Source organism: Tinamus guttatus, unplaced genomic scaffold (assembly GCF_059628265.1).
Source record: "Tinamus guttatus ecotype Peru unplaced genomic scaffold, ASM5962826v1 Tinamus_guttatus_pri_ptg000515l, whole genome shotgun sequence".
NCBI lineage: Eukaryota > Metazoa > Chordata > Aves > Tinamiformes > Tinamidae > Tinamus > Tinamus guttatus.
In genome coordinates this window covers 624,372-652,368 of record NW_028289049.1, presented here as the reverse complement: position 1 = coordinate 652,368, position 27,997 = coordinate 624,372, and the positions used below count along the sequence as shown (strand labels likewise).

Sequence of the window (27,997 nt, the reverse complement as noted above, 5' to 3'; positions counted from 1 at the left end):
AACAGCAGGAACGCTGCGGGCCGCGCAGCCACGCGCGGGGCCCGACGCGCCGAGCCGAGGGCTGCACGCGGGTCCTGCGCCGCTCGCAGGCCTCCCCAGCTTACAACAGCAGGGCTGCTTTGCGGAACTGATTCCGAACTGATTCGCAAGGCAACCGACTGCGCTTTGCACGAGCATTTCCGAGCCCTGCAGGGCCTCGAGAGCCATCACCGCCACCGTCCGCTCCCTGCCGGCCTCGAGAGCGCGAGGAGAAGGTCCCTGTGACCTGGAACCGCTCCCGGCCGCCGCGTGTGCGCAGCCCCCGCGCAGGAGGGAGCCCCTCCGCGGGCAGAAGGACCCCGGCCCCGTGGAGCCTCCCAGGGAAGTGGCTTCAAACGCACGGGCGGCTGCGGGGCGCAGCGGGAAGGTTTCGTCTGAAGCCACCTCCCGAGCCGAGGTCCAGCGGGAAGGGCCTGGGAGCGCTATCCAAGCAAGGGGCTGGATCCCACCAGCCCCTTCTCCTCGTTTTTGTTTCAATTGCACAGTCCTTCTGATAAAGGAATGGAGCTCAATGATCAGTGGCTTAGCAGAAATGCATATCTGAGTACCTTCAACAGGATCTTCACGTTTCCGAAGGGCAGTTTACAAAAACAACTTGAGGGCTTTGGTCTGACTTCTTGTTTCCACTCAGGGAACCGCAGAGCAACGTGACCCCGGGACACCGTTACCCCGCGTAAACCAAGCAGGCAGCTGCAAACGCCAAGGAAGCTGCGGGATTCCAGCCACCACCAGCTCTGCAAGCGGCTCCGGCGGGGCAGCTGCTGCACCCGTCAGGGAGGAGGTGGCTTCCGAGAGAAGGAAAATCCCTGAACTCCGAGTCGTGCCCAGGCTCCAGCCTCCCCGGTGGAGCGGCAGAGCAGGGCTGAGTTATCCCGAGCTGCATGTCCCAGCAAGACCGAGCTATCCTGGGCTCTTCCCTCACAGGGCGGGGAGGGGGATACTATTTGGCTGTTCTTCAGGTTTCTCTAGATTCGGAATGCACTTTGTGAATTTGGCCCAGCTGCAGATTCCAGCCCGTTTCCGCCCCGCTCCCGTCGCAGACCCGCCTGCAGCACCGTCCGCCCTCCCCTCGGAGCCCCGGGCGCCCGGCCGCGCTCCCGCTCGGCTCCTGCCAGGGCTCCGGCCGAGCCGCGCTCGGAGCCGGGCGCTCACAGCCCGCCCGGGAACCCGCTGCCAAGGTCCAGTAACGTCGCCACTAGTGGAAATGCACTTCCAAAATAGATATATATATATATATATCGTATACATACATATATATGTTATACATACACACACACACATATATATGTATATATGTCTATCTATATATACACATATAGGTTTGAGAGGCAAGCTGCCAAAGTAGAAAACATCCCTTTATCTATTTCATATTATGTATGTTAAAGAAATTAGATTTTTAGCCCATGACATTTTCTTTAAAAATGAGTATTTAAGATCTTCAAAAATTGCTACAGTACAAAAAGTGTTTGTGTGTGTATATATATTTTCTCTATATATATAATATGTATGTATAGTGACCAGAATTAAATGACTACCAGGAGAGATGCCGCCCCACCCGTTTCCTCTAACATCTCTATGTGTTATTGACTTAGCTTCGGCTTCTCGCGAAGTCTTTGCATCAGTACATGGCACATAACGGTATTATTGGCACAGGTTCAAATTCTTAGTCCGTATCCCGAGCTCCAGGCTTTCGGTCTCGTCCCTTTTTCCTCCTCAGTTTCCTCCTTCTTCACAGCATCCTTCATTCGCACATTTTTTTCTCTTCTCCAAAAAATGCGCTCTTTGAAAAACGCAGTTACCTATAGGCGTGTTCATTTCTATAAAAATATATTTGGCCCATAGATGCTGCTCTTTGAGTCTCCTACTGGTGGACACAAATGGGAGGTACGGGAAACCCATTAGTATTTTTTTACAGGTTCGCCAGAGGAATCCTGTCAAGGACGAGAAGAAAAGCAGAGATTAAAGCAAGCGGGCGCCACATGGACGCCACGCACGCGGTGCCGCGTCCAGCGCGAGCGCCCCGCGCCGCCCCGTTACCAGCGTGGATCCGCGGAGCACGGAGCGCCTCCAAAGACAGAAAAGCCTCCGCGGTTGTTAAGCCCTAATTAATTACATGTTCCATGCTAATTGATGCTTCCCCAGGGACAGCGGCAATGCCACCACCCCACAGGGCTGTCCCCACAGAGGCGCAGGAGCGGGCAGCACCGTCCTCGGCATGGGTGGCACATGGGGGACACGCAGAGGGCTGCGCCCGGGGGCCAAGCAGGACCCCGAGTGCTTCCTACAGCAGCTCCCTCCCCTCGCCAGGTCTGCGGTGGCTCCTGGAAGAGGCGCAGCCAGAGCCGAGGGGCCGGGGAGCGCGGCCGGCCGGAACGCCGCGCGCTCCCGCAGGCTCCCGCACCACAAACTCCAGCATCCCGAGCCGCCACTCACTCCTCCAAGAGCGATGCGCCACATTTACATAGTTCTGCATGAATGCTGTTTATTTAGGACGTAAAATTTATATTGTGTTACAAATAGCCTCCTTCTGCAAAGTAGGTCAGCACTGGAGCTACCTTACCGTTTTTTTGCATAATCCTTCTCTTTTCTTATTACTACTCATATTTTTAGGCCCAGAGGGTGAGCGCCCTGGCTCAGGGACAAGACGAGCCACCGGCCCGGCTGCCCGTGGACCCTCCTGGGCTGCAGCGGCCCAGGGCACCGCGTCCCCTCCGCCGCCCTCGGGCCCCGCGGGCTCCCTCAGCACGGGCAGGAGGTGCGAGGCAGCTGCCCGGCGCCAGGGCACTTCACTGCTCTTTGCAAGGGGCCTGGGGGGCCGTTACTGCTGCCAGCTCGGCCTGGCAGGCCGCAGTGAGGGGTGACGCTCTGTGCCGCGCGCTGCCTCCGCCTGGCCGTGATGCTCCTCCATCTGGGAAGCGCTCCGGGGCTGCCACCGAGGCGCAGCGGGAGCCGCTGCAGCATGAGCAGATGCTGCCCGCGAGTGCCACCACCGCCCTCGAGGGCACCGCGGTGCCACGGACCTCCCGCACGGCACGTAGGACCGTAAACAGACGGGGCTGCGCGGGGCAAACGCGACCGCGGGAAACACCGTCAGCATCTGCTCGCGCGGCACCGGCCTCCCTGCGAGCCCTGGGAAAAGCCCCGCGCCCGCCGTGCAGAAGGGGCAGACAAACGCATGCAAAACAGCAGGATGGGGGAAATAGTAAGCAATTTCTTTTAGAGCTTTTAAGGGATTTGCCGTGCTGCCACTTTGGGATGAAAGCCATTCTGTTATCCACGTTATCCACGCCGCTGCCCTTCTCTGCATCACAATCTGTGGCCATCACCTGGCTTTACAGTGACGTAGCACTAATATTATAGATGCATATTCCCAAATATCTGGGGACAAGTGTGTACATCCATGTGTGGACTCTTATGCATGTGCAGAGAATTCCTTTGCAGCTCTGATTAATTAATTGCAATGAAACCGGCCATTGGTTTCCAGACCTTTATAAATTATGGGAGCCCTGGGACAGAGTCAACGCTCCAGCACGGAGCGTTGTCGTGTGGTGAAAGCTCCTGGTCAGCCCTAGGGCAGACCCCGCTGGGGGTCAGCGGCACCGGGTGGCGCAGGGACGGGGCTCCCTGCACACCAGGGCGTCACGGAGAGGTCTGAGCGCGGTAGGTACCTACCAGGAAAGAGCCGCACGGCGTCTGTCCTGCCCCCGCGAGGTCGAACAGGCTTCGGCCAGTCAGCAGGAGATTTCAAACCATTTCTCAGACACGAAGGCCACAGGAATAAGGTGCCGATCAGAAGAGGAGGGTCTGCAGCGAGCAGAAAGAGGGGCTTGCATGGGCCGGTACATAGCACACAACAAGCAAGCCTACCCAGGCCTACTGCAAAAAGCAGCTTTTTCGTGGAAAGCAAAATCTCTAAAAAAATGCTTTGAATGGGCTTATTGGCCTTGCAAGCCACAGTTGTACAAAACCCAGAAAGATGGAAGAGACCAACCAGAACGTGCTCTGGTTGTACCCCAGCAAGCAAAGTAACTCGGAGCAAAGCAATGGGTCTGGGGTGTTCAGCACAACCCAGGCCCTTCCCGTCCTCTTGGCAAGGAGGGGATCCTCCGTTTGCCCCTGCTTCCCCCCGGGGCTCCCCGTCGAGGGGCACCTCTGGTACCTGTTCCCGTTGAAAGCCGCTTTGTAATCGCCGGGCGAGTGCAGCGCCTCCTCCGTGTAGAGCGGCACCGGCGTCCGCACGCACTCGTGGGAGCACTGCAGCGTCTCGTTGTAGGCCGTGAAGATGTCCAGGCTGCTGGGCACCCGCGCGGGGGTGAAGTCCGTCAGGTTCTGGCAGCTCTCCTCCTGCTGATTGATCTTGCGCTGGTGGCTGTTGCGCCTCGTGTTCCCGCTCTGCACGCAGCTGGGAGGCAGGGAGGAAACACAGCACAAAATGCATCGCGGCACTTGAAAGGGGAGCCGCGCGGTCGGCCATCAATTATGCATCGTGCAATATTAGGTAACAATTCCGTCGCTTTGGAAAGATCAGCCACGATGGAGCCGTCAATTCTCCTTGCTTATTTTTCTTAATGATCAGATTTAAAATTTAAACGTAAGCTTTTTACTACCAGAAGAATTACTTAGCAAGCAACGGGTTCCTATCTGCAGGAAATGAAAGCTGTTTAAGGAAGGGCTGTGGATGAGAACAACACAGTTAAACAGCTTCTCTCCGGGAGGCATCGGAAACGTCTCGAGCTCCAGGACAAGTTGGTTCTGAACCCACTCGTGGCACTGCCCATGCCCACCATGTGCCGCGGTTCTGCTCCGGGCAGGGCAGCGCTGAGCGTGGCACCGTCACAGCGCGGGGACGCGAGCGCGCCGGGGGCCGGGTGGCCGCTCCGCTGACCTCAAAGCAGCCGCTTTCTCCGCGGAGACAGGTGAGGGCTGGAGCGCCCGCAGCTACGAGCTAACCTATTTACAGCTCAGGCGGCTGAACGAGGGCGAGCGGAGGCAGGGCCAGGCCCGAGCGCGGCCGGCTGCGGCACGGGGGGTGCTCCGCGGCACGGGGCCCCGCGGCCGCCCCGGTACTGCACGGACAGGAGCGTGTCCGGGCTCCCCGAGAGACCGTGGCTGCTGTCGCAGCCCCGGTGCGGATCAGCGCCCGCCCGCACCGCGCACCCCGCAGCGCCTTACCAATTCTTTAAGACAAGAGTCGTTATCAGAGCAGCGATGACCATGATGAGCGACACTGTGATGGTGATTATCTGATGGACTGCCAGACCTGCAAAGACAGAATCACAGAGAGTGGAGACAGGCAGCAGCGGGAGCCGGCGGGTGCCCTGGGACAGCCCCACATCGGGATGCGCCCGCGGGAGGAGCAGCTGGCACGGCCACGCGCGGGGACTCCCCTCGTACCCTGTCCCCACGGGCAGGCACCGCGTTGGGCCGCGTTGGGCTCGAGGAGCCACCAGCACATGGGGACTCCCCTCGTGCTCTGTCCCTGCGGGCGGGCGCCGCATTGGACCGCATCGGGCTCAAGGAGCCACCAGCGCATCCAGCCCGTGGCGCCGCGCGGTAATTAGGGGACTTGGTGCTGCGCGCTGAGGAGGTCGGGTGGCTCATTTGCTCCTCGTTCACCTTACACAGGGTTTCATTCTGGCTCGTGCATCCCTCCTAATGAGCAGTTTGAAAACAAAGGCATCTCCATGTACAGTACATCTGTGATTTCTGCGCTGCTTTACAGTTGCAATTCTGTAATGAAATGATTTTCCTGGCGGCAGCCCAAGGATGTGCTGTTTTTCACAAACATCTGTGAGAGCTCCTGATGGATGGGATTTTTAATAAATAAATAAACGCTGGTGTAAGGAGAGGAAAACAAGCGCTGCCCTCGGGCGCGTGGGTGCCGAGCGCGCGGGCCCTCCTGCCAGCGCGTCGCCCAAGTGCGAATGAAGGGCTCCGCCGTGGGAGTCTTGGCACTCAATATAACAGAACCAAGGGCACCTTGGCCTGGCCCGATTCCCCAGCAGAGCCGCTGCCAAGCGCGCGCTCGAGTAGCAGCAGCGGCAGCCCCAGCGCGCCGCAGGGTGCCGGGCACACACGGGCCGGGTTGGTCCCTCGGGAACACGGCGTGAGCGGGAACAGCCGCTGCTCAAGGTGCCGGGACGAGGAGCGGCGGCGATCGCGGCGCCCGGGAGCTCCTGCGCGCGCTGCCTCCCCGCGGAGCGCGGGCGGCCGCATCAGGCTGCCAGCCCCGCGCCGCGGAGCAGGAGCGAGACGGCGAGATGAGTCAGGGCTATTTTTCTCCCTCGACTCAAGCACCTATTTTGCAAATGACCCATTTCCTTCATTTACTCCCAATTACATTGCAGTTGGTTCAAACAAACTGTGACAAGGTTCCTCTGGAGAGCACTTGGCTAGAAGAGCTGCCAAAACAAGAGAGGGTCGCGGCAGCGGAGGGAGCGCGCGCCCGCAGCGCCCGTGCGCTCCAACGCGACGCGGCGCGCTCCTGCAGAGCGAACGCGCTCCAGCACAACGCAGCGCGCCAGGGCGCGGGCAGCGCAACCCCGGCGGCACCAGCGCGGAGCCCTCCTGCGCGCGCGGCGCACGCACGCTTGGCCCCGCTCCCAGTGGGACACTGCCGAAAAGGAGGGAAAGAAAGAGCCCAGAATAAACCGAACGGGCCCCGCGCCGCCTTCCCCGAGAGCAGCAGCAGCTTCGCAAGCGAGCCCCGCTGCGCAGCGGGTGTGCGTGGGGGCCACGGGGAGCCTGCGAGCGCTCGCACTCGCGCGGGGACGGGCTGCGGGCGGCGCGGCGCTACGAGCGGCAGCAGATCTGGGCGGCACGCACGCGTTTTAGGAAGGGCTGAGTAATTTTCGGCTCTGGCACATACGCAAGCTGCCATATGCACCAGGAGAGGAGCCGTGCGATGCTCCGTGCTCCACGGCCGCTTCCGCGCGCGCGGGCCCCGCACAGATCTCCACACGGTTTCCCCCGGCAGCCCCGGGCTCGGCCGCGCGCGCGGGCCCCGTGTGCTGCCCTTGCAGGCCGCGGGGCACCAAGGACCCCTCTGCTCGTGACGACGCGTGTGGCAGCCCTGTGAACGCAAGGCTCACCCGGAACCACCCGCTCCATCTTATCAGATGCTGCAGAGCGCGGTGGTCACTTAATTGCATGGGCCGCTCTTCCCATTGCCCTGGGAGACACCACCTCCAAGCTGTCCCCTCGGCTGTGCGAGCGCAACATTCCTGCCAAAGGAAAGCACCGGGAAATCCCTCGTGCTGCGGGAAGGCTCTGCAGAGGAGAAGCCCCTTGACTCTTCTAGCTCTGCCAGCTAGTGGGGAGCGCGCGCAAGACCCCAGCTAAGCAGGCAAGGGGGCAGCCCACGGCAAGGGACCGGCCGGGGGGCTCTGCTGGCCGCGCTGGGACGGATGTTGGGAGGCGCTTGGCACTGCCAGGCGAGCGCCGCTCCTGCGAGCAGAGCGCGTCTTGCTCACTTAGCCGCGCGCACGCGCTGCCATCTGCGAATCCTGCGGGAAAATCCCTCCTCCCTCGCCAGGAAAGGCTGCGCTCCGCGGCGCGCGGCTCCGAGGGCAGGGCCAGGCGAGCGACGCCCCGGGACGCTGCCCGGGCCGGGGGGACTGCGCCCGCTCACGGTCCCAGCCCCGCTCTGCTCTCCTGCTTCCCGAGGCCGGAGCCCGCAGCGGATCCCGGGGTCTCGGGAAGTGCATCCAAGAGGCAGCTCGACTGCAGCCCCCAGGGATTTCTCCTAAACACGCCCTGTCTTTAATGAATTCCCTTGGAGCTGCCACGTTCTCGGCGCACATCCCGCACCCCCTCTCCGCAGTTTGGGGTGCTTTTGGGGCCGGGGCGCAGCCCGTCTCTCGCTCGCACTCCGTCATTCCGCACCCGCGAGGAGCCGAGCGCAGGAGAGGGGGCGGCTGGAGCCTTCACCGTGCAGCTCTGCGGAGCGGAGCCGCCGCTGCCGCCGCCTCCGCGGGCCCCGCACGGCCCTCCCTGCTCGGGGGCTCCCGCGGGGCCGGTTCTGAGCAGCGCGGGGGTGACCCACGTGCTACGGGCGCTCCACGCAGCCACAGGGCACGGGGAGCATCGCGCCCGTGCGCCGGCCCCGCTGCCAGGCCCACGGCACGCCGCCGCGCGCAGCAAGCGAGCCGTAACCGAGCTGCTCCTGCTGCTCATTTGTTTGTTTTTTCCCCCGCGTTAAAAATAATCACTTTTCTCTCCTCTCTCCTACCTAGCAGCAGAACCTTTTATATCGCGCAAGGTTTTTTTAAGCTTGTTTTTGTTCCTCAGTGAGTCATAGATAAATCGCTCTGTCTCTTTTCCCTCTGTTCTTCAGCGAGGAAGAGCGGGGGGAGCCTCCCCATCGCGCTGCGGCGGGGCGCGCTCGGGGCGCGCTCGGGACGCGCTGGGGACGCGCCGGCCTCGGGGAGCGCTCGCGATTGCCCGTGCTCGCAGGGCGCACCGAGAGCGTGAGTGCGTCACCAACCTGCACGTGCAGCGCCCCCGAGCGCGCAGCGAGCCCTGCAGCAGCGAGACGAGGAGCGGCACGGGCGGCTGCGGCGCCGCGGGCACCGCACCGGGCAAGGACCATCGTTCCGAGGCCGTGAGCAAGACGGGGCCTGATGAGCTCGAGCCGCCCGTCGCGCGCTGTGCTGGGCAGCCTGGGCTGGGGGTGCTGTGGGTACTTGGGCCCCGATTCCACCAGCTGATGCCGGCATTAGCAGCTGGAGGCTGGGACTTTGCCTCAGCTCTAAACACCTTCCTTCTCCAGCAGCAGCTCCATGGGCGGCACGCCGGAGAGGCTCATTGCGGTTACGGTTGGATCGTCACATTTTTTGTTTTACCAAGAAATCACTGTGAGCTAAAGGCAGGCAATGCACAGTGAATAAATCCTGTAAGCTCTAATAAGAGTATTCCACAGTTTAAGATTGGTAAGAGCAAACACAGTTTGAACCAAACGGGAAGCTGCTTTCTCGTCCGTGTCCACACCACAAATGGTGCTGGTGGGCACATTAGTGGAGCGGAGCACGGCGCCCAATCTGATTAGGGAAGATGGTTTGCAGATGTGCCACCATGATAGGAAAAACAGTAAGTTGCTAGAAAACGCCCCCGAAAAAACCAACAAACTGGAGCTTCCATTTGCTTCTGAGCGCTCCAGTTTAGAAACCCTGTTTGCGGCACTGCTGGGCAACATTTCCTGCCGCGAGCTGCCGCTGCCACCACCCCTGCGGCGGAGGATTGTCACCGCGTCACGCTAACCCCGGGCCAACGCGAGCCCTGCGGCGGCCGCGCGCTCCTGCCGCTCCGGCACGGCGGAGGCTGCCCGAGGGCGCTCGCCTCCCTCTCCGAGTCGCGCCGGATAAATTATTCATGTTGAACAAGGTAAGGACAGGACACCCACCGCTCTGCGAGCGAGCCGCTCGCTTACAACAACTCCCGGCGCTGGGGCCCAGGGTCAGAACAGTTCTGCAGCTACCTGGGAAGAGGCGCCGCAGAGGGTGCACGCGAGGCCAAGCCGCTCTGTTCCGCGCCGCGCGCACCCGCCACCAGCCCGCGAGCCCCAGCGTGCGGCGCACGGCCCCTACCTGACGTGTCTCCCAGGATGCGCGGCGGACGGGCCTCCTTGCCGTTGCCTCCGGCGCCGTCGTCGGGCTCGGTGGTGCTCCCGCGGCCGGGGTGGCTGCCGCGCGCGTCCCCGGCCGGCGTCGGGGACGGTGCCGCGGTGGAAGGGGCGCTCGTGGTGGTGGCGGCGGCCTCCGTGGCGGCCCTGGTGTGCCAAGCGGCGGTGGCGGCGGTGGCGGCGAAGCGCGCGGGGAGCGTGCTGGTCTCCACGGAGTCCTCCTCGCCCGTGGGGCCCCACACGATGACTTCGGGCACGGCGGTGGCCCTGCCGTCCCGCGGGCGGAACGCGCCGCCGCGCAGCTGCCTCCGGGCCCGGGCGGCGCGGGGCTGCGGGCGCCGCGTCGCTGCCGCCTGCGCGCCGCCCGCCGCCCCGCTCCTGGCCGCGGGGCCCGCCCGGGGCGGCCGCCGCCAGCGGGGCCCCTCGGCGCGGGCGGACACGGGGCTCCAAGGGGCGACGCGCAGCTCCCGCGCGTCCCTGGCGCTCCACCAAGGGCCGGCCGGCAGCCGGTGGCGCGGCGCGGGCCTCTGCGCCAGCCGGTCGCCCTGGCGCGCGGCGAGCGCCTCGCAGGCCGCCAAGTCCGAGGCTAGCTGGAACATGGCTATTAATATCCACGCATGGCTTCCTGCCGGGCAGCCTGACCTGCGGACAGATGAAAGGTGTTAGGAAGGGAAGCGGAGCGCGGGGCAGGCGGCGCGGAGAGCACGGGGGACAGCGCCCGCGCCAGCCCCGAGAGAGCCGGTACCGCGAGTGCAGGGACACGACGCGAGGGACCTGCTAATGTCCGTACGGAGCCTGCCTGAACCCCGAGTGCAGGGACACGAGGGAGACGCTGCGACCCCCGAGGAGCCGTCCCGAATCCCGAGTGCAGGGACACGACGCGAGGGACCCGCTGCGACCCACGAGGAGCCGTCCCGAATCCCGAGTGCAGGGACACAAGGGAGACGCTGCAGCCCATGGGGAGCCCACCCGAACCCCGAGTGCAGGGACACGAGGGACCCGCTGCGACCCACGAGGAGCCATCCCAAACCCCGAGCACAGGGACACGACACGAGGGAGGGGACCGTGCGCTCCTGGTTTGCCACCGGCGGCTGAAGCAGCAAGGATTGAAGCGCACTACGCGGTAGCTGCTCTTTAGCAGGTAAATTGAAGAGCTGGAAATCACTCTGAACTGTCAGCAGCTTAATTATTTCAAATTTTGCTTTGATCTAAAAAGCTGCTATTACTCCATGTCAAATCACTCTTCTCCTGAGCTGCATTTTCTTTCTAAAGTTCTCCCCAAACCCTCATCCTTCTCTAAAATTTTCCGTCACGTGAAGTACTGTTTTCCAGGATACAGAAATGTCTGAGATACAAAACTCCCTTTGTGTCTTTTTTCAGCAACAGTCACCAGGCCGAATCCCGGGAAATCTTTGCTGCGTTTTGTCCCTCCCCTCCACGCAGTGACTCTGGCGGTGCTGAACAGGAGTCCCCACGCGCTGCTCTGCCCGGCACCTCCCGGGGCCGGGAAATTCCCATCCCACCGACGAGGAGCCGGGAGCTTCCCGAGGGGAACGCGCGATGGGCTCGCATGGCCAACGCACAGCCCCGCGGTCCCTGCACCGGCACGTCGGGCTCAAGGCCAGCTTTGCCCAGCTCCTTAAAAGGATGGGAAATGCGAGAAAGGAGACACCGGCACCTCCCCAGCAGCACGCGCGTTTCAGGAACACGCTCTTGTGCTCCACGTGCATGCGCACGCCCAGGACCGCGCTCGCTGGGTTCTGCACAGGAGCACAGTGCAAGCGACGCGCTCTATTAACAGCCCTCGAGCGAGGAGGAGAAGGACCAGCCCCAGTAGGTCGCAGGTCCCCGTCGCTGCCGTGGGGCAACGAGAAGCGGTCGCATCCAGCAGCAGCGCCTGCCCAGGGAGCCTCGGGCGCTCGCTCGGGGCCTTGGGACGGCCCGCGAGGCGGCCGGCGCGGCCCGGCGAGCGGCGGCTTCACGTGACGCGCGGCCTGCGGAGGCCTTCGCGGCGCGGAGACGAGCGAGTGTCCTTCAGAATAAATAGCAGCGAGTAGGAGTTGCCGTTGTCTAGGCAACGCCACGGCGGGCGGCTCGGCCCGCAGCGGGGGCGCCGCGGCCCCGCAGGCAGCGCCGTGGCAGCGGGGACACCCTCCTCATCCTCCTCCTCATCATCCTCGTGCAGCGCTGCCCGCCCAGCGGGCACGGCCGCCCCGGCCTCCTGCACCCACGAGAGGGGCCCGTGGCCCCGGCGGCGCAGGGAGGACTCGAGGGCCGTGCCCGTCGCGGCAGCTCCGCGAGGAGCCCTCCGAGCCACCCCCGTGCCGCACACCGAAACGGCAGCGGTGGCTCGGGGCGCTGCGGCTCCGAAGCTGCCGCCGGGCCCTCGCTATTTACGCGGCTCTTTGGAGACTCGGCCCCCGCGGGACACGCGATGCCGCCTGTACAACAAGCGCTGTCTCCCCGCCGCTGCTGCGCAGCCCGAACAGCTGGGAAACCGAGGCAGGAACCTACCCGGGCTCGGCCCGGCAGCCCCATTGCTGCCACGTGCGCCCAGCTGTGGCTTTCCACGACGCCGAGCACGGCTGAGAGCGCTGACCATGCCCAGAGCACGCGGGCCAAGGCAGCGCCCGGAGAGCTGCAGTGCAAGAGCGAGCAGAGCCGGAGAGCAGCCTCCACATGGACCTGGAGAGCAGCCTCCATACAGACCTAGAGAGCAGCCTCCATACAGACCTAGAGAGCAGCCTCCACACGGACCCAGAGAGCGGCCTCCGCGCGGCCTCGGGAAGCAGCCTCCATGCGGAGCAGGCTCTTCCCACAGCTCTTACTCGGCAGAGGAAGGAGAGCGAGCGAGCTTCTCCTGCACTTAATAATTAGTTGTGAAATTGGAGTGTGGCGGCATGGCAGCGGCACCGCTTTGGGGGCTAAACACTTGGGTAATTATAGGCCTCTCGTGTCGATTTTAATGAGGTTTCTCCTGAGCTGGGCAGCACGGGAGGAGGTGTCTGGTCTCGCCGGTGGGAGGAGCGGGACTCGGTGCGCGTTGGCGCGTGTGCCTGGGGACACCGGTGACAGGCGCGGAGGGAGGTGGCCGGGGGGAGAGGGAGAGTGGGCACGAGGGGTGCCCGGAGCGAGCGTGGTCCCGGCGCGGGACAGGGCTCCCTGCCACCCCGGCCTCTGCTCTGCGCCAAGGTCGGCAGTGCCGGCGTTTGCCGCACTCTCCTTTACCTGTCCCCTCCACCGGGAAGGGGATGGGCTTTCCGTGCGCGCTCGCTGATGGGCTCAGCTGTGCAGCTGGCAGCGCGCGAGGAAAACCAGGATCCCGAGCGGAGCTCGCGGGCACCGGCTCTCCGAGGCCTCCGCGCCGGCTACTCCCAGCCGGCCTCCCTGTACCGTCCCGAACAGCACGGAGGGCAGCGCACAACCACCCCTGGTCCCTGCCTTCCTGACCAGCAATGGGAGCGTGGAGCTGCACGGAGCGCCACGGCCTGGACGCCCCTGCCCCACGAGCGACCGCTTGGCAGCGGGTGCCTGGCGAAGGGCCTCGCGCCCGGGAAGGCGGCGGCGAGCAGGGCGCACGGGCGGCACGCGGAGCGCAGAGTGCAGCGTGGGCGGCACACGGAGCGCAGAGCAGGCGGCACGCGGAGCGCAGCGCGGGCGGCACGCGGAGCGCAGAGCACAGAGCAGGGGGCACGCAGAGCACAGCGCGGGCGCCCGCCGTGCCCCGGCCGTACCGAGGCTCGCCGGCTCTGCCCCAAGCGCAGGAGCGGGGCCGCCCCGCGGCGCTGCCCGCGCTGCACCGGGCTCCCACGCGCTGCACCGGGCTCCCACGCGCTGCACCGGGCTCCCGCTCGCCGCGGCTCCGCGCGGCTGCCCAAGTCTCCTGGCAACCAGCAGCGCGGCCGCGCAGCCTGCGGCAGGGCCGGCGACACCTCCCGCCTTGCCGACAGCCCAGACGCATTGCTCTCCAGCCCAAGTTTAATGGCACCATTACCTAGGGCTTAATTTCCTGGCAGAAATAAAAATGCATAAATATTTAGTCATTTGTTTCTCCTCTCGTTTCCCCTTCTCTTTCGGAAAGGGGCAATTCAGACATCAGCAATAAATATTCGCCAGTGAGATTAAAGCCCTTCGCCAGGCACAAGGAAGCGCAGGGGGAGGAACCTGCGCTCCACACTCGAAGCTGGAGGACGCTCCGCCAGGGCCGCGGCGTTACCGGCGCAGGCGCCTCCCCGGAGCACGCGCCGGCCTCTGCCTCCAATGATACGTTTGAAAATTTTCCCCAGTATGAAAATCCCCTTTTAAATCCTTTCAAACACAGCAATTTCCTTTGAAGAGCAGGGAAGTTGGCACTTAAAAAACAGATTAATTTCAAGGAGGCACGAGGATCTGAGCTTACCGCGCTCTGCGCTTATCTCGAGAAGTCTGTTGACGCGCTTTCATGGCCGGGTTCAGATCCGGCCTGTCAGCGATGACGCCCAACTCGGAAACTCGGCGGCGCTGACCTGCCCTCGTGCGCACCAGGCGACGCTGCAGCCCCGCAGGGGCCGGAACAGCGTCCCCCGGGGACGGAGGCGCTGCCCAAAGGGCCTTCGCGCACCCTCCTGTGCCCCAGAAAGCGGCCGCAAAACCCGGGCCCCGCGTGGCTGCTGAGCGAGTGGAGCCAGCGCGCGGGAAGGGAAGACAGGTCGCTAACGGTAGCCAAAATGTTTTAGGATCTCTAAGTTACCTTGGGGTTTTTTCCAGGCACGGTGACATTTCTGGAGCTCGGAAAAGGGCACGACAAGGAGCGCGGGTGCCCACGTGCTGACAGGCCCGTGCCAAGCGAGCGCTCGGCAGAGCCCCGCGGAGCCGCTCCGACGGGCCCCGCGCGCCCGCAACGGGTTAATCCAGCAGCTGCAGAATTAAGCTACTTGCTGTACATCCACATGTCTGGAAACCCCTGAATTTGGTAATCTCTCAAAGCAATTAACTAGGATCATGGCCACAGAGTGGTTTAGATAAATTGCAAAATACAAATTGTCAGCAGCTTGCAAGCCATTTGCAAATAACCCGTTTCACTGAAGCCTCAAAAGACTCGCTCGAGTGTGAATCTATAGGGCAAGCAATGGCACAGAGGTGCTTATTTGCATCCTTTTCACAAGATACTTGTTTTCTATCCAAAAATGGCCCCTTTCTCCCATGAGTGTGGAGACACTTCACAGGCAGCATGAAATGCAGAATAGGCTGATTTTTAATGCAGAATTATACAAATGGAACCATTCTTCCATTTCATGGCTGTGTTAGGTAATATATTGATATTGCACAGAGAATCAAGGTTATGTCCTTGTTTTGATGATTTATGAACTCTGGGCATTTCATATTGCCAAATACCAAGCAAAACCGGGATAAAAATATTCCCGCAAACGCCAGGAGTACAAGCGGTGGCTGTGACGGGCGCAGGGGACGCCGGGCGCTCCGTCCCGAGCGCGGCTTCGTGCCCGATGGAGACGCGCAGAGGGCGCCGCGTTTTGAGCACGTTCGCAGGAATGCGCGAGCGGCTGCAGAGCACGAGCCGCTGCCCTGGCGCGGAAGGTGACTTTCCCTCCGTGCCTCCGCGGCAGCAGATTACTTGGCGCGCGCCCGCGGGGACTGCAGACACCTCGGCTGCTGCAGCGCTTCTCCTCGCAGCTGTCCCAGGCAAAGGGGCTGCTCCACGCGGTGAAACCGCGAGTCTTCGCCACGCAAAAAGCGCGTGGCCGTTCTAGCCCGGCTGAACAGGACCCAGGTGGGTTGGAGGGAGACGGGGGCGCAAACACGTCCCACGCAGGCGGCAGCTTTGGGGCCCCTGGCAGCTCCGGTTGCACGTGCGGGTCCCGCTCCGCTCGCCCTGACCCCCCGTTCCCCCATTCCCTGCCTGTCCCTTGTTTGATGAGAGCTCTACCAGCGAGAGAATACGGCACAACGACCTTTAAAGCTGGGAATTAAGGCACGTGACGGACAGTAGCACCTTGGTAAAATAAACGTGCCCCGTCGCTACCCATTTATATTACAGAACTGGGCTTGCGGATTACTTGCTAATAAAAATATTCAAACCGATTCTGGAGCTGCTGCATTCCCTGCTTTCTCCCCACAAGTAATTAAAGTGACATTTCCCGAGATGGGAAGGAAGGATTTATTATAGAAGAAAATTAGCAGCGGGTGGAATAGCCGGATCCTCCAGCCTGCGCTGCTGCAGCCAGCCTGGACCCCTTCCGCGACCCGGGGAGCCGCTCGCCCTCCGCTCGGGAGCATCGCGGAGCTGAGGCACCGGCTGCTCCGCACAGAACCGGTACAGTAAAAAAGATGGGATTTTTCCATCCCCAATAGCTCCAGGGTAATTCCTATGGATAAAATACCCTCATTTCCAAGAGCAAGGAGTCAGCAGCGCTCAGACTTGGACAGAGCAAGAACGGGCCAGCGGAACAAGCTAAATAGGCCATAATGCCAGCGCAGCGGGGACCGGCCTGCAGGAGGACTCGCAGGCCAAGGCCGCCGGCCCCGGGGAGCCGGACGCAGCCGCAGGTCCCCGTGCCCCTCGCGGGGTGGCCCGGCCAGCGCTGCTCTGCGGAGGCGGCAGGATGTCTGCAGAGCAGCCGAGCACGGGGATGGGCTGCGCCATGGAGTGCCCTTCTCCCGAGGGGGTCTGTGATGCCACCGAGTGCCCCGCTCCCGAGGGGTCCGCGACACCGGCACCACGGAGCACCCCGATCCCGAGGGGTCCATGACGCTACAGAGCACCCCGAGGGGATCCATGACACCGGCACCACGGAGCACCCCGATCCCGAGGGGTCCATGACGCTACAGAGCACCCCGCTCCCGAGGGGATCCGTGACACCGGCACCACGGAGCACCCCGATCCCGAGGGGTCCATGACACTGGCACCACGGAGCACCCCGATCCCGAGGGGTCCATGACGTTACAGAGCACCCCACTCCCGAGGGGTCCGCGACACCGGCACCACGGAGCACCCCGATCCCGAGGGGTCCATGACGCTACAGAGCACCCCGCTCCCGAGGGGATCCATGACACCGGCACCACGGAGCACCCCGATCCCGATGGAGTCCGCCCCGATACTCCCTGAAGAGAAGACTGGCCTCCAGGCACCCGCTCTGTTCAACACGAAGCCTCCCTCCTAACACGTAATTGTGACAATTTCACACGTTAAGTCCTTTAGCCTCTGCATTTTCTGAGCAAAGTGTATTACACACTCAATCGCCGCTGAACATCGATGTGTTTAGGCGCCTGACTCCCTCGGCTCCTTGGGAAGCCTCAGCCTAGGAAGCGACGCGCGCTCCCCGTGTCCCCGTCCTGGAGCTCTTCCGAACGTGCCGCGGAGCAGCGCGGAGCCGCGGGGGGCGAACAGCAGCGTGAGGAGGGATTCCCGCAGCCGCCTCGAGCTCACCCCGCCGCACAGCAAGGCTCGAGCGTCCGGCAACAGCGAGCGGTGCCCGCGGTGCCACCGAGCTGCTCGCCCTGCTGCCGCCAGCGCTCCAGCCCTCGGGCCGCGTCCTCCAGTGCCAGGGAAAGGTTCAGCCAAACGCGGGCTCCGTCCGAGGGCCGCCCCGGAGCTGCCCCCAGGCCCCGGGGCTCTCCCAGGCCAGCGCACGGCGCTGCAGAAAGCGCCTGGGCCGCTGCGGGCCGGGCCAGAAGAGCTGCATGGGGTGGAAGACAAGCGGGGTTCACGTTTCTTCTCGGAGAACATAAAGGAAAACGGGCTTCCACAGGAAGCCTTGCTCAAATCCCAGACACGGAGCTCTCCGATCAAGATACCGCCAGCTAATTCAGCAGCAGCTCTGTGGTCCCTCCACACACGCACAGAGCTGCGGCACCAGCACTGGCTGCGCTGCCTCCTGCTATGTCAGTGGGCACCGAGGTGCAGCGGCACGTGCGGAACCTCGGGCAAAGCGGTGCCCAGGGAGGCCCCGGCACCACCAGGCTCAGGGCGCTGCGGGGCGCCCGGCCGGATCGCCCGGGCGGCTCCCGGCCCCGGGCCCCTTGCTGAAGGCGCCCTGCGGTTTTCAACAGTTTTCTGCACTGGCAGCGGCACCGAGGCCCTGCGGCCAGCGGGGCCCACCGAACACTGCGGGTATTTAGCGCGCGAGGGCCGGACAGAGGGGCGTTTCATCACAGCGTCCCCACTAACACTCGCCGTTTGTCCCATCCAGATAAAGCCGTTTTGTGCGAGTCGCCTTTTAAAATAAAACCTGCACTTGTCTCTGATTTCCTTAACTCTTCCCCCAGAATTTTGCAGCAGCGCTGGGCATCAGGAGAAGCATGAGAAGCAATTCAGATGCAACTTGCCGGGAAGTTTGACCTCGCTGCATTTCCAAGCCAACCCGTCGCCTTTCAGGCCACAGCCTTGAGGTCCACTTATCATGTTCTTAAATAAATAAAAGTAAACCTGACAGGAATCAGCTCTTTCCTCGTCACTCTCTGCCCCGTTTGCAGCTCCGCGCCCAGCGCGGGCAGCGGGAGCCGCGTTTGCAGGAGCAGCCGGCGCGGGAGCCGCTCCAGGGCCCCGGAGCCCCTCGGCAGGACCCGAATCAGCAGTTCGGCTCCTCGCTCGCAGGGTCAGGAGAGGAGAACGGCTCCCGCAGACCCGCTCTGCTTTCCCTCCCATGGCAGCAAAGCCAAGGAACCAGGTATTCATTTTTCCATCCTGAAGCCGAAAGGTAAAGTTGTCAGGTTGGGTTTACTGGCATTCTTGATGCGGACGCTGATAGATGTGGGCTCATTGAGGAATATGTTTCCTCTGCAGCCTCAAATGAAAAATGAGTTCTTTTTCCTGACAGGTTTCTCTGCTTTGCTCGTGAATTCTCCTTTTTTCCACATGTTTATCCCCTGTATAATCAATTCATGAACAAACCAGATTTTCTGCAGAATGATCAAGGCTTTTTTATCTGACAAAATAAATAAATCAACATGTAAAAGCCCGATATAAATCCAGAGACCTACTGGAAAGGCAGGCGGTGGGAGCTCCCGCCGTGATGCCGAAGGGCAAGCAAAGGGAGCCCCTTCCCAGCTCGATGGGCAAAACGTGGGCACAGGCTCTGCGGGAGAATCCCGCGGATTCCCTAGGAACCAGCGCACTAAAGGGCGCTTTTTTCCCCTAAAACCCACATCCCTGCCCCACGGCACCCGCTGCGTCGCCAAGGCCCTTCGGAGCAAAGGGCACCAGGATTCAACCCTCTGGAAGCAGCTCCGTGCCCCAGCTACCACGGCAGCTATTTTTAATATTGCCAGCATAAGAATGCCGAAAACAAGCGCATTGCTGGTAAATAAACCAAATGCTTATCTTATTTTCTAAATTAGTGTGCTCAAGCGTGTCATTACAACGTACATGGAAAACACTTTGATCTAAAAAAATAAGATAAGTTAGCTCAGTATGTATTAAGTAGCAGCTTAGTAAGTTTTAAAATAAAATAATTAAAATAGGCTCATTATATTGTCGTAACACAATGACTTCACAGGGAATGACAGATCAGAATTTACAGTTCTACTCAGAGATATCCCAGATGAATGGAAACTAATACCCATGTGAAAACCATCTAAACAAAAAATAACATTTTAGTACAACTTTTAATGAAGATCTCTCCAAAAAAATTGCATTTTCACGGCAATGAAGATAAGCATCGACTCCATTTGAGAAGAGCTTTTGAAATGTCACAACCTCCTACTCAATGGAAATGTCTGCGTTCGGTAGCTCACATCTGGGTTCGTCATCTCCCCGTGGGGAAGGCTGAACTGGAACAATTCCTGAGGCAGGAGCCGCACAAACGCCCCGCGCGCCGGACCGGGGCCTAACACACAACAACCCCGCGAGGGGCGCACGGGAGCGGGCGTCCCCCTGCCAAACAACCGGTAACAACCCAATTTCGCCTCGATTTCAGCGTGACGGTTACGCGGTCGAGTCACTCTGGGTTCACAGGAGGATCCAAATCCGGCCGCGGCCCGGGCAGCTTTGCAGGCCCCCGGGCAGCCGGATACGGAGAGGAACAGCGGGAAGCGGGAAGAATTGAGAGGAGATGGGAGGACAGAACGACCGGGGCAGACAAACAGCTCCGCCAGAGCAGGAGGCGGAATCCACGGAGCGAAGCGATTTTGGAGAAGAAAGCGCCAGGCTGAAGGCCCGGAGGGCGCAGGGCAGCGCGGCACGGGGCGACGGCCCTTCCCGGACGCCGGGGCCCTCGGCCGCCCCGGACAGTGCAGCGGTGCCGAGGGCCTCGTGCAGGGCACGCGCACCCCAAGGGGAAAGGAAAGCGGAAACGGGGGGCCGAGACCGCCACCGAAACGCAGGGCACGGGCTCTGCTGGGGCATGCGGGACCGTGGAGCCCCTTTCCGCACGGAGCTCCCCGGGGAGGAGACCCGCACACGGCCAAGGGCAGAGCCGCGTTCGGCAGCGAGCAGCCTTCCCGGCTACGGCAATAACTGCTAGAGGAACAGCGGGAGCGAAATCCTGCTGGATAAAGGTGAAGATGAGTCACCAGAGGCATTCATTTTTAGAGAGAGCCTAGAAAACATTGCCATGTTTGTGGGCACACACCCTCGGGAGTCTAATTGCCAGTGAGTCAGATATCACTGCGCTTTGCATCTTATTAAAAAAATCCCCTCTGCAAGAGGGATTAAGCTCCGCAGAGCGCTCCGTGCAAGGCGGCCGCCGCGGGGGCAGCCCGTGGGCCCGGCCCGGCCCCGGTGCCCGCGAGCGCCGGCCCCGCGTCCCCTCCTGCTCCACACGCGCCCGGGCAGCCCCTGAGGCAGATCCAACCTCCCGCAAACTCCCCGCTCCAGGGAAATTCAAGGGCATTCGGGTGCTCTCCCAGGAGCAGAAACTCGTGGGAAGGAGCTTCTCTCTGCACAGATACCAGGTCCCTTGGCATTAACGCGCAGAGGACCGAGCTGGGCTCACAGCCACGAGGAGGAGGGTGGCAACGGAGAGACGCAGCACGGCGGCCACCGGCATCGCCCGCAGCTTTGGCCGCTGTCATTGCAAGAAGGGACAAAGGGGATCCCAGGGAACTACATCCCTTTCTGGGCAAAGCTCGCGAAGAACGTCCTCGAGGAATTATCCATAAGTTTCCATTCTCATCCATCAAAATTATCACAATTAATTTTGCCCGAGAACGTGTCACTTTGACAGGAACCCTGAGCATGTTTTGAATACTTCACTCTGGAGGACTCTGAAGGAGTAGAGAGCCTCCTACCAAGCCAAGAAAAAAAAGGGAGATGAATAATTCATCCCCAATCTTTCAGGTGAAAACTTAGAAGATCCTACGCAATGCGTGACACCACGTGGAGGTGCAGCGCCCCGGTTAACGCCGAGGTGCCCCGGACCTCTCGGCACCCGCTGACACCGAAGGGAAGAGGAGAGCCCGGCGACGCGGGAGAGGGAAATCCAGCCACGTGGCGTTCCCTTCCCCGGCATTAATCACCGACGTTTCATTGAGTACTTAAGTGGATGTTCTAATCCATGTCAATTAATTAACACTTCGTTACTTAAGTCTTGCAGAAGGAAGCAAATAGATGATATGACACCCGTCCCAAAGCAAGGCTTGTGTCACGCAAGGGGACAACGGGGGAAACGCGACCGGGGAAGCAACGCGCAGCAGACGCTCAGCTGCACGACGGCTCCGCCGGCCACGAGTCAGAAAGGGGGAAAATCTCCGTTCATTTCCCAACTTTCCACTTATTTCTTAAAATATCCATTAAATGACAAATTACATTACTGTTACTCGCTCTCAGGCTAGCCATAAGTGCCGTCTCCTGAACAATGACCCCAGCAGCTCTCCCGCTCGGAAGCAGAGTGGTTTTATGTACAGCTACTAAGCTGGCATTATGCTATTCACCGTGCCCATTTATAGCGCTATAAACCACGGCTTGAGAGCTCACCATTGAGCTGCTCCTTAGCGTCGTGATGCTGCAGGAACGGATGTATAGCTCGAGTGCCTTACAGAGGGAAGGACTGACGGCTGCGAGGCTGCAGCTCAGCTCCATAGAACGGTCCGTACAATAAAGCAACCACATTCAGAAACCCGTGCGCTCAGGAACACGTCCTTCCCCGCACTTCCACCTTCACCCGCCGACACGATTGCATGAACACGGTTCCCACGTTAGGGCGCGTGCATTCTGAGAGGCTCCTAAGTTTCATCCCAAGGTCCACACTTGCAAAAGAAACACTGTTTGCGAGCAAGATGCAAGAATCGCGTTAACTCCCCAGAAAGTTTAAGTGGTTCTTGAAGCAGCTTTCATGCAGCTTTAATTTTGAAAAATGCACGTGGAACCGAGCAGGATCCACCCTGCTCCCACCCGCGATGGGCGGAGAGGAGGGAACACTTTCAGCCAACTTGCTACTGTCGACAAAGACAGTGTTGTCCCATGCACAGCTTAAGATAGGGCTAACAGTAAAATCAGAGCAGCAGCAGGAAAATGAGCCTCTACCTTTACGCACTGCAAGCCGTTTTCATTAGGAAACGCAGAACTGCTTTCATTACGCTCAAGCGAGGCTTCCAGGGAGCCAAAATGCCGAGGACTGACATTTATTCCCTAAAGCAGCGTGTGGAAGTTGGCAACGCGGAGCCCGCTGGAGAGCGCCCCGCGTGTGTAAGCGCTGGCAGCGTTACTCATCGCAGCGCACGAGGCGCCGGCGGCTTCCGACGGGAGGAACGCGGCGCAGCTGCGGGTGCCGGGACACTTCGGTAAAACCAGAGCTCGTGGAAAAACTTTCAGAGCAAAGTTGAGCAAAAAGGATCACACGTGAAGTGACTTTATACGCGTTTCTGCCCCATAAATTATTTAGAGGCCAATGAGACATCTCTCAGATGAGCGCTGGGAAGGAGCAGTTGTGCGAGACGAGCTCTGCGCCCCGCAGCCCATCACGGCGGCATCGCGGCCGCTCGGGCCGCACAGGCAGGGGCAGCCTCTGCCCTGGACCTCGCGGGGCACCGGCCAGCGGCGACGGCTCGGAGAGAGAAACCCCATGCAGGAGGACAGGCCCCGCGCGCGGCGATGCCCGGAATGACCCCGGCGTCTGGTGCCTCGGGCTCCTGCCTCCTGCTGCTCCCTTGGGACTTCCCGGCTGATCCCACGGTTCCTCTCCCGGGAGCTGGATCCTGGCCCTGCCACACGGGCAGCCGGGAGCAGGACAGGACAGGACAGGACAGGGGGGCTTTGCCGGGAGCGGCGGGATCAGCCCAGCGCAGTGCCGGCCGCTCCAGCCCCCATTCCCAGGGCCTTTCCCAGGGCTCCAGGTAACCTGCTCCCGAGCACGGCCCGCTGCAGGAAGAGGAAGGCTCATTATGCTCCAATTAACGCTCCCATGCTTATCCGCCTTCGAATTCCCACCTACTAATGGATCTCCAGCAAGGGCACCCAGTGCAGCGCTGGAAGGCAGGTCTTGCAAAGTTGCTAGGGCCAGAGGAAGTGATAAAGCCAGAAAGCAGCAGCAATTCAGTGCAGACAAAACCTCATTTCACGAGGAATCCTCATAAAACGAAATCCATGCTGAAGGATAAAGGTAGGTAAAGCTCTTGCAGTTGAGTTCAGGCCACAGAGATTCAGTTTAAATCTCTCAGCAGTTCTGATTTAATCAATGTATTTCAAAGTGAAATTAAATGAAGTCCATCTCCATCCCAGGAAATTATATAAGCTATCACACTCTGCCATAGAGGTCCCCATAAGAAAAGCCATAGGAAATATTCATATCGTCTTTAGTTTCATTTCTAAAGGGACAATTCAGGCCCAGAGCTCTGTTATTGCAGTTAAAAACCAAAACCAGCCCCAAACCAGCGCAGGCAGCACAGAGAGGCGAGCGGCAGCCCCCAGCGCAAGGGCTTTCGCCCCAGGCTTGGGCTGAAGAGCCCCGTCCACGCGGCAGCTTCAGGAGAGAAAAGGGAAGGAGGAGAGGCCCGAAACCCTCATCTCAAACACCGCTTCTGCCATCGGCCGTACACGGCAGCTCCACTTCCAGAGCTGCTCCTGCTGAACGCGCTTTGCTTTCAGGTATTACGCAGGGAGGTCATCTCCTCTTGAGCCCAAGCTAGACCGGACTCGGTGTCCTGCACACGGCTGCCTCCTCCCCGGTACTCTACGGCAGCGGCGTCTTCTGCAGCGCCGCACAAAGCGGTGCCCGTGCTGGAGCCGCGGCCCGGCGAGCCCGTGCCCTTAATCTTCCCTCGCAGCCCTTTTCCCATGAGCTGTATTTGAAGACTTAAGCACGCCCGCATTTTCATAACGAACCGCAGACCCAGCCAGAGCCACACAGATTGCTCGCCCCTCTGGAGCTGCTCTTAAGGCCGTTCCCGCTGCCCACGGGAATGCTGCGCCGTGCCCATACGTACAGGGCCGCGCAACCAGCGCCTGACGAGCGAAGGGTGATCAGGCCCCTCGAGCGAGAAATCTGGTTCCCGATGCCATGCTACGCTTTGAAGGAAATTCAGCAGCTTTGTATTTTAAGCAGATGACTGTTACGTAAGGCACGCCGGAGCTGCCTGTCCGCACGCCGCGGCAGATGGGCAGCCCTTCGCGCGCCGCGAGCCCCGGCCCCGCCGAGCGCGGCCCCGCGCGCAGGGAAGCGCCGGGGGCGGCCGCGCCGCCCCGCTCCGGCCCTCGGCACGCAGCCGGCTCCGAGGCGCTCGGCACGAGCGGCTGCTCGGCAACTGCGCCAGCTCCCCATCCATCACGCCGCTGAATACACACAACAAAGGCAGCGCGGTGATGATTCCAGCATTATTACAATAATTATTCATACTAGAGGGAAGAGGGTTGCTAAATACCAGCACAGCTCCCTTTTCCTCATCTGTGAAATTGCTGCCAGTTTTGCCAGTATGAACTGCTGCATAAAAGCGCAGTTTATTTAAGCATTATTGTGGCTGTTAAGTATCATAGTCTGTGACACTAGATGAATTTCTGGGGCAATCAATTCACTTAGGAACAGCTAACTCAGCCCCTGCGTGGATATTGCATGAGTAAAAAGTCCTCAGTGGAAGCCATTAGCGCCCGCTGTTTAGTGCTCTTGGTACTTCTGAGGACGTGGGGCTGGCATCTTTGAGGAGCGCCTGCATCTGCATTTGACAGCATGAACTTGATGAGCGAAATTCACGTAAAATGTTTGCTTTGGCAGCAGCTATCATGCCCATAAAGTTTTCTCAAAGCAAACATGCAGGGATGTATGCTTTTAATGAGTTGTTTTATGCAATCAGGAAGAAACCGCAAACAGTATTTTTATTCATGCTGCAAATCACTTTGAGCTAAATGCTGTAAAAATCATGGCATATTGTTTAAAATATTAAATTTGTAGCTATGGAAGGAAAGTTGTCAGCCACAGCTGAAAATGAGAGACGGCACAGCATGGAAAGCGGCCGTCCCGTTACCCGCGCACGCCTGCATGGCCGCGTCCCATCCCCGCTGTGCTGCGCCTGCGCACGGAGCAAGGCAGGAGCGGCCATCGCGCGGGGCTCGCGGTGCCGCAAGGGCCGCCCTTGGCTTTGCGGGGGCCTCGCGCCCGCCCGTCGCTTTGGGTGCTGCTGGCAAGCGGCAAGGGCCAGAGTCACCAAAGCAGCCGCTTTCCCTGCAGCTCCCGGAGCCGAGCGCGCCGGTTTCCGCACCGAGGAGACCCCTGTATCCCGTTCCTGCGGGATACAGAGCTGAAGCCCTCAGAGCAGGCCCGGCTCTCCTCAGTGCAGACGCAAGGCTGGGGTAAGGTCAGCAAAGCGCCGCTGCCCGGGGGAAGGAGGCTGGCGCCAAGAGAGCGGCGAGGAGTGAGGTATCAACTCCCTGCGCCACGCAGCAACCCGGAGCGCGCTCCGGAGCGAACCGCACCGGAAAGGCCTCCCGCTTCTCCTGGAGCTATTTTTCTAGTAGCCTTCAAGAAAGTGAGGGGAAACGACATGGGAAATGTCAGAAATAAAGCCAGAAGCAATTAGAGGTAGAGAAAAGCGAGCACAGCAGATAAGGTTAGCAGTAGTTATCTCTTCTTAAAACATAAAATAGAGACTGAAAGCTGATGAGATGATACAGCAAACAGATTGGCGATTAGGATTCCAGAATACACAGTGAAGAAATGCGCGGGGTGATCCAGAGGGAAGCAATCGCAAGGTTCCTGCTCTCAGTGCTACGCTCTACAGAAATAAAGCAGAGAGCTGCTTCTGAGATTATCTCCTGCTAGCTCCAGCCGGGGAAAGCAGCTCCTCCTCATCTCCTCCTGATCTTCCACGAAACCCAGACTGGGCTGTACCCGAGAAATATCTGCGATGCTTTAGCTAGCAGTAATTCCTAGGGTCGCTGTATCCCTGCGGATGCTCCAAAGACTCCATGCTTCCGACCACATACCATGGACTGTGATGGACTGGCACAGTGTTTTTTGGTGGCAGTGTGGAGAGGTTCCTCTGCCTAGATCATTCAAATAGATCACAGGGCCAGAGACCGCAGGGCAGGGGCAGTGCAAGGTGCTTGGGGACACTCGGGGACATGCGGTGTGGGCAGGCTTCTCGCGAGGAATGCTGCGCGTTACCTTGGGAAACCAGAGAGCAAGGGGGACACAAGAGCAAACAGCTCCTGACGCAGGGGCCTCTCCCAGCTCTACTGCACAGGCAAAATCTCAGGTAAAGCTTCACCTTTTGGGGCTTGATCCCAAGCTCAGGAAAAGGTAAAAAACCTCTGGTGACTTCAACAGGCTCCAGTAAGTCCTTCTTGCATCACCTGTGCCCTGAGCGCAGCTCCCTTGGCGCCCAGGGCGCTGCACAAGCTCCCTTATCTCCACCAAAAGCAGCAGTCACATTCTGAGGAGACCATACCCGTGGAGCGGAGAAGCCCGAGCAGCTCCTTGGTGACGGTGGCTCCTGATGGTCACGCACCCGGGCACGCTCTGTGCCCTGGCAGCAGGGCAGCTGCGGGCTCACAGCACACAAGGGCTGCGAGAGCCAACGCCAGGATGCTCCCCGTGCACCCAGGGACAAAGCAGGGCGCACAAACCACTCACACACTCAGCAGGGCCAGGGAGCTGTGTTGGGCTGTGCTGCCCTGACCCGTGCCACCGCACTGCTCAAAACAAGGCTCTCATGCAAGAGGATCAGGGAGAGAGGAGCTCCAGGCCGGTCACAGCCCTCCAGGACCTCATTAATGCTCTGCCACTTCAGCGTTGCTTTACTGAAGCACAATCAAAGCAAACAAAAACATATTCCTGCAGTTTCAGGGAGACGTACACAAGGAAGGGATCAGTGCTTTATAACTAGTGTTCTCAAGCCACAGTACCACAGAAATAACAAGATTTCAGCTTAGATGACTTCACAGCAGTAATAAGTGTTACATAACACTTTGCTTGTCTCCTTTTCTTTGCAATCCTCGACTAATCTACAAAACACATCCATCTGTCTGGGGATGTGCTGTACATAGCCTAGGCAGTCAAATTCATCTCTGAGGTCCTTCTATGCCCCAAACACACCCTGCCAGCAGGACAAGGGGGAGCATTTCACAAAGCCCACTGCCCTGTAGCACTCCCAACAGAAAACCCAACAGGCAAGAGCCCAAGGCAAAGCACGCGCAGTATAAGCAGCTGGCAGAGCCGGGTCTCAGGAAAGCACCAGAGCACTGCCACGCAGGGAAGAGGAGCAGCTGGTCTCCGAGCTCTTCTCTGCAAGCAGGCAAACGGCCCCACGCGCAGCTCTGCAGCCCCGCGGTGGCGACAGCAACTCAGCCCACCCGGCAGCCCCACGCTCGGCAGCAGGAGCGGGCAGAGCCAGCAAGACGGGTATCCCGCACGGTTCCCCTCGCCGGCGCAGAGCACGAAGGTGACCGGGGCCGGCGGCGCCTACCTGCTTCCCCGGAGCCGCTTTATCCACATGGTGCCGCTTGACCCCGCGCGGCGCGGGGCTCAGCGCCGCAGCTCTCGGGCCATGCGGCCGCCCCGCGCCGCGGCAGCGCTCAGCACCCAGTGCCGGGGCGCGCGGCAGGCGGCGGCGCGGACATGCCCGGGGCCGCGGAGCCGCCGCGCCCGCGCAGCGGAGGCAGCGCGCCCGGCAGAGGCGGAGTCCGGCGGCAGCGCCCGGCGCTTCGGTGGGGCAGCGGCGGCGCGCGGCGGAGCTGGTTAGCAGCGGGGCTCGCTGGCGGCGGGGCAGTGACAGCGTGCGGCGGAGCTCGTTAGCTGCGGGGCAGTGGCGGTGTGCGGCGAAGCAGCGGTGGCACTCGGCGGAGCTCGTTAGCAGCGGGGAAATGGCAGGGTGCGGCGGGGCTCGTTAGCGGCGGCGCTCGCTGGCGGCGGGGCAGCGGTGGCACTCGGCGGAGCCGGTTGGCGGCGGGGCAGCGCGCGCCCGTGCGCGGCGGCAGGG

At 60.9% G+C, this 27,997-nt stretch overlaps 1 protein-coding gene across 1 annotated transcript; it reads right to left on the bottom strand.

The window, feature by feature from the left end:
- Positions 1-1,325: 1,325 nt before the first annotated feature.
- Positions 1,326-27,563, bottom strand: AJAP1 (adherens junctions associated protein 1). Its single transcript, XM_088533701.1, has 6 exons — positions 27,485-27,563; positions 9,624-10,300; positions 5,212-5,299; positions 4,199-4,441; positions 3,712-3,843; positions 1,326-1,970 (listed from the first exon to the last, which is right to left on the bottom strand). The coding sequence occupies exons 1-5, from the start codon at positions 27,511-27,513 to the stop codon at positions 3,771-3,773; spliced, it is 1,110 nt and encodes a 369-aa protein (XP_088389827.1). The 5' UTR covers positions 27,514-27,563; the 3' UTR covers positions 1,326-1,970; positions 3,712-3,770.
- Positions 27,564-27,997: the final 434 nt, after the last annotated feature.